General features: G+C 52.1%; 1 protein-coding gene across 2 annotated transcripts; it reads right to left on the bottom strand.

Moving 5' to 3' along the window:
* Positions 1-1,563: 1,563 nt before the first annotated feature.
* Positions 1,564-9,790, bottom strand: ZNF792 (zinc finger protein 792). Of its 2 annotated transcripts, none has more exons than XM_042968959.1 (4): positions 9,544-9,790; positions 6,505-6,589; positions 5,919-6,041; positions 1,564-5,035 (listed from the first exon to the last, which is right to left on the bottom strand). In XM_042968959.1, the coding sequence occupies exons 1-4, from the start codon at positions 9,577-9,579 to the stop codon at positions 3,414-3,416; spliced, it is 1,866 nt and encodes a 621-aa protein (XP_042824893.1). In that variant the 5' UTR covers positions 9,580-9,790; the 3' UTR covers positions 1,564-3,413. The 2 variants fall into 2 exon arrangements, with proteins under 2 accessions (XP_042824893.1, XP_007096813.3); XM_007096751.3 differs by having other exon boundaries at positions 6,505-6,631; positions 9,544-9,789.
* Between the last annotated feature and the right edge of the window lie 1,065 nt (positions 9,791-10,855).

Genomic DNA, 10,855 nt, shown 5'->3' with positions numbered 1-10,855 from the left:
AGAAATCTCAAGGAATATTAGAAAATACTTGGAGATGAAAGAAAACAAAAACACAACATACCAAAATTCATGAAAGGCAGCAAAAGCAGTATGAAGGAGGAAGCTTACATTAAAAAAGAAAGATCTCAAATCAACAACTTTACAATTTAAAGAACTTGAAAAAGAACAAACTAAACCAAGAGCTAGACAAAAGAAAGAAATAAGGGTTAGAGATTAAAGAGAATAGAAATACAATAGGGAAAATTCAACAAAACCAGAAGAAGGTTCTTTAAAAAGATTAACAAAATTGACAAACCTTTAGTTAGAGTGACTAAAAAAGAGAGATGACTCAAATTACTAAAATCAGAAATAAAAGCGGGGACATTACTACCAATTCTACAGAAATAAAAAGGATTACAAGAGTACCAAGAACAAGCGTGCACACACACAAAAATGGAACTGAGATGAAATAGACTACTCCCTAAAAACACAAAACCTATTGAGACTGAATCATGAAGAGAATATCTCAATAAACGTGTAAGTAGTGAGTATAATGTATACACAACTAAAACCTCCCCACAACAAACAAACCTCTGGACCCAATGACTTTATTGGTGAATTTTGCACATTAAAGAAGCAGCAGTGATCTTTGTTAAGAAAATTTCAAAAACTTGGAGAGAACAATTCCTAACTTAGTTGTCCTGATGCCAAAGCCAGAAAATGATACTATAAGAAATGTACAGACCAGTATCCCTTATGAACACTGATGTAAATATCTTTAACAAAATACTAGCAAACAGAGTTTAGCAGCATACTGAAAGGATTATACACCATGTGGGAGTGGGGTTTATTCCTGGAATGCAAGGATAGTTTGACATATGAAAATCAATCAGTGTAATGCACCACATTAACGGAACAAAGAACATATGACCCTCTCAATTGATACAAAAAAGAATTTGACAAAATCCAACACCCTTTCATGATAAAAACACGAAACCACTTCATATCTATCAGGATAGATGCTACTCAAAAATTTAAAAATGTTTTTTTCAGAAAAAACAGGTGTTGGTGAGGATGTAGAAAAATTAGAACCCATGTATACGGTTGGTAGGAATGTAAAATGATAGAGCAACTGTGAAAAACAGTATGCAGGCTCTTCAAAAAATTAAACATATAATTACCATATGATCCAGTAATTCCACTAACAGGTATATATCCAAAAGAACAGAAAGAAAGGTCTCAAAGAGATATTTGTACACCTATTCATAGCTGCATGATTCACAATAGCCAAAAGGTGGAAGTAAACCAAATATCCATCGAAAGATTAATGAATAAGCAAAATAGGACATAGAAATTCAACGGCATATTATTCAGCCTTAAAAAAAAAAAGGAAATTCTGACACATGCTATAAAACATGGATGAACCTTGAGGACATTATGCTAAGTGAAATAAACCAGTCACAAATAGACAAATACTGTACGACTTCACTCATATGAGGTATCTGGAGTAGTCAAATTCACAGAGACAGAAAGTAGAATGGAAGTTTCCAGGGGCTCAGCAGAGGGGGGACATTGGAGTTATTGTTTAATGGGTACAGACTTTGTTTTACAAGACGAAAAGGGCTCGGGATGTGAATGGTGGTGATGGCTGCACAATATGAATGTTCTTAATACCCCTGAACTGTGCACTTAGAGATAGTTACCATGGCAAATTTTGTTAAGTGTATTTTACCAGGTATTTTTTGATTAAAAAAATAAGGCATGAAAAATTATGATGGATTCACTCAATAGAACACTACTCAGTGGCAAAAGGAATGAACTATTCCTACACACAGCATGGATAATTCTCAAGAAAATTACGCTGTGAAGGAAAACAGACCAAATATAGGGTATAAGTACTTAATAACTCCAGTTGTACAAAATTCTAAGAAGGCCAACAAATCCATGGTGAAAAAAGAAAAGGTAAATTTATGGTTTTCTGGGAAGGCAAGGAGGGCCGGTAAAAGGCACGAGGTAGCTTTGCAGGTGACGGGTACGTTCGTTATCATGATGGTGTTGGTTCCCTGAGTGTACACGTACTGAAAAACTTATGAAATTGTGCACATCAAACATGTACAACTGTTGCATGACAATCCTATCTCATCAGAGCATTTAAAGAAATTGTTGCACATTCATTTTAGAAAATTAGATTTGGTAACCCTATGTTGACTCTATTCTCGCTCTCTCATGCCTTGGCAGCAAAAATGGCTGGCTATGTCACAAATGCTACATCCCTGGAATACAAGACCTACCTTCGCTCAGCCCCCATTTTCCTGCCAAGGCAGCAATGGCTGTGGCATGAATGGTGCAGAGAGCCTTAGTGGCCACAAAACCTTTAGCGTTTTGCTCTGCCAGTGGCCTAAGTCATAGGACAGAGGTCTGGAGGTCCTGAGAATTTCTGCAAAGCCTGAATCCTGCAGTCACATTCAAGGAGACAACTGTGGATGCACTTTTAGAATAGGTACATTCCCTCTAGTTTGCTGCAGCCTCACCTACTCCGTTGTCACCCCAAGTGCTTCCGTACAAATTATGCTCTCAACTGGGCCCAATAAGGCTTAGTTAGGACACCAGTATACCAGATGCTAGACTTCAAGGCGTATGGCTCCTTGACAGGTGCCAGGTAAATGGTGCCTGCTTAACAGTGCTAGGGAAAGTGAGGCATCCCCTGGAAACATGGGGCCCTATTCATGCAGCTCCCAGATGCAGTGGAGGTTGTCACAACTGCCCCGTCCTCAGGGTAATCTCTGGGTCACAAAAATTCGTGCCGTTCGGATCACATTAGTCCCACAGAGTCCTACAATCTTCCCCAGGAGGCCTCGTATAGCAACTTACAAAGGAGGCCAAATCTGGACCGAGAGGGGTTCTCCACCATCCTGTGGCAACGTCCCCTCTGAGGCAATGTTTGGAGACCCTTTTAGTTTGGTAGACCTTAACCGTGTCCTCAACCCACTTCACAATGATCAAAACATACTAAAGGTGGCTTTACAATAAGGCAATATGAACTAGGTAGTTGCTGGGATAGGTAATGTGGAGTCTGGATAAATCCATCACGAGCACCACAGGAGATCCACCATCCCTGACAAAAGGGAAACCTTTTCTGCAAGCTGCCAGCAGAATCCAGCTCAGGTCTTCATGGTCAAAGATGGGTCATGTCCACAGCTACACTGGTCACAGAGGGAGGGAATGACATCTTCCTTTGGCCTCAGGCTCCACAGGATTCCCTCTTGAAACAAGAAGAGGTCTGAACACAGGGACTGGCTGAGACACACTCTTGGAGACCCGCTGTCCTTGGGAACGCTGAAAGGGCTCCTACCACAAACACTCGCAGTGACAAAGGTCTGGTAAAGTCCGTGGTGAGAAAAATGCAACTTTGTTCCAGACAGCTTTCAACATAACTAGCATTCATAGGGAATCTTCCCAGTGTGGACATTGGGATGAACAAGGTTCAACCTCTGGCTGATGGCCCCCTCATAAAGTCTGCCCTCAGAGCTTATCTCCACTGCACACGGTTGTGCTGGAGGAGGAAGCACATTCTCTGCACTCCTTTCTCTGATGTGAATTTTCTGATGCCGGACAAGGGTAGGCCTCTGGCTGAAGGCTTTTCCACATTCACTGCACTTATACGGCCTGTCTGGTTTGTGAACCTTCTGGTGCTGCCTCAGATTAGACCTTTGCCTGAAGGTTTTCCCACATTCGAGGCACTCATAAGGCCGCTCCCCGGTGTGAAGCCTCCGATGGTTATTGAGGCTGGAGCTCTGGTTAAAGAATTTCCCACATTCGGGGCACTGATAAGGCCGTTCGCCAGTGTGAAGTCTCCGATGGCTATTGAGGCTGGAGCTCTGGCTAAACAATTTCCCACATTCGATGCACTCATAAGGCCGTTCCCCAGTGTGGACTCTCTGATGCTTCATGAGGTCAGAGCTCCGGCTGAAGGCTTTCCCACATTCGCTGCACCCGTAAGGCCGTTCGCCAGTGTGGACTATCTGATGTTGGATAAGACTGGCGATGTGGCTGAAGAATTTCCCGCACTCGTTGCACTTGTAAGGTCTTTCTCCAGTGTGAACCCTCCAATGTTTGATGAGACTGGAGTTGCAGTTGAAAGATTTCCCACACTCGCTGCACTCGTGAGCGCTTCTGCCGGTATGAACCCTCTTATGATGAATGAGGTTGGAGCGCTGGCTGAAGAATTTCCCGCATTCGCTGCACTCATAAGGCTTCTCTCCAGTGTGAACTCTCTTATGTTGAATGAGGTTGGAGTTCCGGCTGAAGAACTTCCCACATTCGCTGCACACGTGGGGGCTTTCCCCGGTGTGAACTCTCTGATGCTTAACGAGACTGGAGTGCTGGCTGAAGAACTTCCCACATTCCCGGCACTCATAAGGCTTTCCTCTGTTGTGGTCTCTCTGGTGTTGAAGGAGGCCGGAGGCATGGCTAAAGAATATCCCACATTTGTTGCACTCATAAGGCCTTTCTCCAGCGTGGGTTCTCTGGTGCTGAACGAGTGCGCGTTTGTCACTGAAGGCGTTCCCAGACTCGCTGCACTTGTTATGGCTTTGGACGGTGTGACGATCCCCGACACCAGTGTCCCGGGGTGGCTCCTCCACTCTGTGAGGGACCTGATGCGGCAGAAAGCCGGATCCGGCCTTCCCATCCGCAAAGTCCTTCCCACCCTCCCTGACTGTGAAAGGTTTCTTTGATGCATCATCTCTGCAGCTCTTCATGAGGGAGGAGGCCCTGTCCTCATCCCTTCTGATAGGCTTGTCTACACCCTGCTGCATCTGATGCTGGTTATGGTACGCACTGGACTTGAACTCTCTCCCATATGCCTGGCACACGTAGGGCTTCTGCCTGGGATGTGCTGCCCGGTGTTCAGCCAGGGCCAAAATGTCTTTCAAGTGTAGGCCACACATGTCGCAGGAGTAGTCCTTCCGGCCAGGCGGAGCTGCCTTGAGATTCCGGTCACGTGGCACTCCTTCCACAGACGCACTATGCTCACCCTCTGTTCCAGAGCAAAAATCTGAAAGCAGAGAAATGCTGGTGAAGTTAACAAGAACTCTGCTGGAAGGAAACGGCCCCGTGACAAACGCATGCCTGACCCAGGAATGAGTCCACGGGATTGCTGGCAAGATAAGAAACCCGAGGTCAGGGTGAGGAAGGTTCTGTTCGGCAGTACTGTGTCTGGCAAGGTCACAAAACAGGGGGGTCTTACCAGGACGAAAGACACAATGATGGGGCACACGTATTGAGCCTAAAGGTGGGGTCTCCAACTCCTCTAAAATTTTTTTTTAATGTTTATTTATTTTTGAGAGAGTGCAAGCAGGGGAGGGGCAGAGAGAGAGGGAGACACAGATTCCGAAGCAGGCTCCAGGCTCTGAGCTGTCAGCACGGAGCCCAACGTGGAGCTCGAACTCACAAACTGGGAGATCGTGGCCTGAGCCAAAGTCGGATGCTCAACCAACTGAGTCACCCAGGCGCCCCTCCAACTCCTCCATAAAGGCTTTTCGGCAGGGCCTTGGCTGTTGGTAACACACGAGCCCTGTGCAGAAGGTGTGTCCAGGCCCAGGAAAATCTGACTGCAAGTAAGTAGCTGGTGTTTAAGGACTACTGAAGGGAATATACACATATCATGACATAAGGAGTGTAGGTCCATGCGGGAGACTGTCACAGAGGGAGCTGTGGCAAGAGTGAGATGGGAAGGCCGGACAGGTGGGGCCCAGCCAGGGGCCCCAAGTCAGCAGAAATGACAGGGGGGGCGATGCGTCAAGAATGGGAAACGAAAGGTCGAAGAGAGATGTGCCCGTTGGCTTTGGCACCCAAACAATGACGAACGCGAGAAAGACTGCAGTTATGATTTGCAGACAGCACTGACGTCGTCACACGCTCTCCCATCCCCGACTCACCAGAGCCGGGCCCACTGTATGCCCCTCTTGCCATGGCGGAAGTCATGTCCACTCTGTCAGGCACCCACGGCTCTGCTCCCATCTCCAGCCGGGCAACTATGTGAGACCTGAAAGACGTAAGTCCTACGGGAAAGACGGGGCAGGTGAGTGGCTAGCACTTGGCCAGGTGAACTACCTGCTGACGGACCACAGGAAAGAAAGTGAAATATTACAAAAAAGAACACACTGGGGAGGTATGGCCGGAAAATCCCAGTGGTCACAGCAGGGCCTCGAATTCCTAGCAGTCGGGCCCTAGGAAACGTCAGCCGAAGGAAATGGTCACCCAGGTGGACACGGACGGGATCCACTGGGCTGCCTACAAGATTCCTCATTCCAGCCCCTTCCCCACAAGGTTTTGGGGCAGCAGGTATTGGGGCTGCTCAGGGAGTGGGGGGTGGGGGGACACTGCACACAGCTTAGCCCTGAAAATTGCAGCACGTATGCCGGGAGAGTGGGGAAGGAAGCATTGCCCATGGTTTGGCCACGGGAAGGAAAAGGGGACAGGCGGAAATGAGCCCGGGACACCGGGTGGGTGCGAAGGCCTTACCCAACGAGGCTATAAGTGCAAAGTTCTCCAGCATCACGTCGCAGTACAGGAGTCTCTGAGCCTCATCAAGGAGCCCCCACTCCTCCTGGGAGAAGTAAATGGTCACGTCCTCAAAGGTCACACAGCCCTGCCATGATGGGGACAGTCCATTCCATGATCAGCTTCTCTCCTCAGGACTCCCTGTCTGTCCCCTGCTCCCCCACCTCCCCAGCTTCCCAACTCAGAGGAGATCCCAGGCCCTGGTTCCACGGATGTCAGCTCTTTTCTCATGCCTCACCTGACCCGTGTCAGTCCCCCCACAGGCGGGTGAGCAGCGAGACACCAGCTAAGCTCCGGGCCTGAAGTGCAGGGCCCCACCCTCTTCTGTGGGCCCCCTCCCATGCCACCAACTTCAGGCTTTGCACATACAAACATGGACTCAGTCTTCTCCCTTAATCCCCAGTACCAGGCCCCTGGGGCCGACGGCTCACACTCACTCCTTTTTTAAATTTTTTTAATTTTTTTTTAATGTCCATTTATTTTTGAGAGAGAGAGAGAGAGACGGTGTGAGCGGGGAAGGGGCAGAGAGAGAGGGAGACACAGAATCCAGAATCCAAAGCAGGCTCCAGGCTCTGAGCTGTCAGCACAGAGCCCGACGTGGGGCTCGAACCCACAAACTGTGAGATCATGACCTGAGCCGAAGTCAGACGTTTGAGCCACCCAGGTGCCCCTCACACTCCTATACACATAACACGTCCTGGACTGCACCTTGTATCCCCATTGTCACTGTACCCTCCCCCATCCAAGCCCACATCGTAGCCACCTCCAAGGACCCTCACATGTCACTCTGCACATGGCATCCAGAAATTCTTAGCAAATACAACCCAGACCCTTGGGTGGCTCCCACTGCCAAGGGCAACACAGACCATTGATTTGAAGGTCTCCCCGCCCGGCCCTTTTCTGGCTTCAATCGAAGCCATGCAGAACCACACAGACATCAGATACCCTTGGGCCTCCTCCACTTCGGTGTGGCACATCCTGTCCCTTCATCAGTCACACTCTGTGACTCTGGTTCTCACCCACTCAGGGTCTAGTGGCTCTCCCAGCTGACCCCATTTGCCCCTGAGCTAATTCCCCAGCCCAACTGAAAACCTCAAGGCCCCATCAAGGGTCACTACAAAGGCCTGCTGGGAACGCAAAGGGGTGAATAAGCACAGCCCAGGGCTCAGTGTAACAATAGCTCCATTACTACTGAGCCTCCCCACCCCACCCACATCCACACCACCTGCCAGACTCCTCCCTCCTTACACAGCCCACCAGCTGTCCCCCACCACCACGAGCGCTACTCTTCATGTTTGTCTTTTTTAAAAAATATTTATTTGGGGGAGAGCGCAAGTGGGGGAGGGGCAGAGAGAGGGGGACAGAGGATCCCAAGCAGGCTCTGTGCCGACAGGCTGACAGAAGCGAACCCCTGTGGGGCTTGAACTCACGAATCACAAGATCATGACCTGAGCTGAAGTTGGATGCTCAACTGACTGAGCCACCCAGGTGCCCCCCATGTCTGTCTTTATAATGCCAAACAAGCCAATCATAGTCCCCTGTTCTCAGTTCTCAGGCCCCACCTTCCCCTTTCCCTCTAGTGTCACTACCACCATGACCTGAAAGTTCACCCTCCTGAACTGGACACACAGCCACACCCTCGTCCACATACCAGATGCCACATTTTAGATATTTTAACTGTGGAAATAAAGAGCAACCAACTAAGAAAAGCAAAGGTATTTATACTGAGCTTGCTATAGCAAGCTACCATCACTTATGTTTGGCCACCTCGAAGGCAGGCAGAGGCGTGGGAAAGCTTTATAGAGGAAACGGGAAGGCTTCAGATGTGCCCTGACTGGGGGCTGTGGGCACGGGGAAGCGGTAGGCAGGCTAACTAGAAATGGGGCGTCCTATGTGATGGGTTAAGGGTGCATACTTGGCTTTCTCTCCTTGGTCCCAAGGTGGAAGCGGGGACAAAAATTACAGAAACTGTCAGTTATTAATTAAGCCCTGGTCATTTGGGGGCAGTTGTTACAGAAGCTATTGTTCCTGGATTGTCACTAGAGATAGCAATCTGGCTTCCTGAACTCTAATTTAAGCAGGCTGCTTCCTGGGTTGTTTATTGTAGATAAAGAGGTTGGTTTCCTGGGCAGGTCCCTGCAGGTTGTGGGTCAGAATTCTATTTTTATGTATGGTCTAGCCTTTGTCCTCTTGTGTATTCGGTCTCTCATAACCCTAACTATACCTCACCAAAACACCAAAATTGGTGTCTACCTGCCCACTCAACTCCATTCAGGCGTCTCTAGAACATCAGAGCTCAAAAGGGCCAAAGCCTAACTTCTACTTTTATATTGAATATTCCTTCTACACCCAACCTCCCCATCTCCGTTGATGGCAATCCATCCTTCCAGCTGCTGAAGCCAAAAACCACCCCTTTTCCTTCTCACCTTCCACATCAGAAAATCTGCTCAGCCTGACTTAAAAGGCGGATCTAGAACCCAATCATTTCTACCTCCAGCCACCTGCACTACTCATCCGAACTACTGCAATAGCGGACTCCTTGGTCTTCCTGCCTCCACCCTTACCCCAAGTCAATTTTCCACTCTGCATCCACAGGGAGCCTGTCAAGACCCGAGTCAGGTGTTTCCTCTTTTACTCTAACCCATCTATGGCTCCCAACACAGTCAGAATAGAGATCAAGCTCCTCAGCCCGCCATTCCGGGGCTCACTGTCTCCCAACTGCTCTCCGAACACTCAGGTCAATCTCACCTCCAGGCATTTGTGCACGCCGATTCCCGTGCCTAGAAAACCCTTCCTCGCGTCCTAAGATTTCGGAAATGGGAAGCGCTCTGTATAATCGCCGGCCTGGCTTCAGCACCCCGGACCGGGCGTGGCTCCCCTCCAGCGCTCCCAGACTCAAAACCCGGAGAGGTGGGAGACGACAGAAGACAGACAAGGCCCACCTCCGCGGTCCAGGTGCGGGGCACGCGAACGTAGGGCGGCATACACCTGGGCACTCACCTGCGCCGGGTCCCTGAGCGCCGCAGCCGCCGCCATCGGGACCCGGTCTCGCAGAGCAGCCGCCAGAGACGAGTGGGCCCCCAGTGCCCCCCTCCCTCGCCGGGCCCCAGGTGCGGCGGGCCCTCGGGCTCTCGGCTAGTGCAGGCGCGCGGGACGCGGGGCACAGCCGGACCGGGCGGACCCGCGTCTCTGGGGCGCGGCACGGAGCAGGGTCCCGGCCCCCGGCTCCGGAAAAGCCGCGAGTGACGCCGGCGCGCACACCCGGCCCGGGCTAGGACTGGCTGGCCTGGAACGCAGGAAGTTCCGGCCCGAAGCGGCGCCGAGCTCAAGGGCTGTCATTGGCCCGGCGCCAGGCGCGGACTCCTGGTTCAGCCTCCAAGGACCTGCGTTTCTCGTCCCGCCCACGCTCGGCCCCGCCGGAGGGCTGAGCGAGGGGGCGGCCCCGGGGCGGTGCTGGGGGCGGTGCGAGGAGGTGGAGCTGGGGCGGTGCGAAGGGGCGGAGCTGGGGCGGTGTTGGGGGCGGTGCGAGGAGGCAGAGCTGGGGCGGTGCTGGGGGCGGTGCGAGGAGGTGGATCTGGGGCGGTGCTGGAGGGCTCAGCGAGGAGGCGGATCTGGGGCGGTGCGAGGAGGCGGATCTGGGGCGGTGCTGGGGGCGGTGCGAGGAGGTGGAGCTGGGGTGGTGCTGGGGGCTGTGCGAGGAGGCGGATCCGGGGCGGTGCGAGGAGGCGGATCTGGGGCGGTGCTGGGGGCTGTGCGAGGAGGCGGATCCGGGGCGGTGCTGGGGGCGGTGCGAGGAGGCAGTGCTGGGGCGGTGCTGGGGGCGGTGCGAGGAGGTGGTGCTGGGGGCGGTGCGAGGGGGCGGAGCTGGGGCGGTGCTGGGGGCGATGAGAGGTGGTGGCACTGGGGAGAGCGCGCGGGTGGGTGATGATAGGGGGGCGGTGTTGAAGGCGGAGCGAGGAGGGAGTGCTGGGCGGTGGTTCTGCGGACGGTGCTGGGGGCCGCTGCTTGGGAGGGGCGAGGGGGCGGTGCTCGGGGTGTGGTGAGAGGGGGCGGCAATTGGGGAGAGGGCGGCATTGTGGGCGGTGAAGCGAGGGGTGGAGTGCTGGGGGGGGGGGATTCTGGGGGCGGTGCTTGGGAGTGGCGCGGGGGGCAGTGCGAGGGGGTGGGGCTTAGGGGCGGTGAGGGGTGGTGGTATGGAACTGGAGGGCGGAGCGCAGGGGCCGTGCTGGGGGTGGCACTTGGGGGAGTCTGGGGGGGTAGTGCGAGAGGGTGACTCTGGGTGGGGGTATCGGTGCGAGGGGGCGGTGCCGGG

Source organism: Panthera tigris, chromosome E2 (assembly GCF_018350195.1).
Source record: "Panthera tigris isolate Pti1 chromosome E2, P.tigris_Pti1_mat1.1, whole genome shotgun sequence".
Taxonomy (NCBI): Eukaryota; Metazoa; Chordata; class Mammalia; order Carnivora; family Felidae; genus Panthera; species Panthera tigris.
This window is presented reverse-complemented; position numbering and strand designations above follow the sequence as displayed.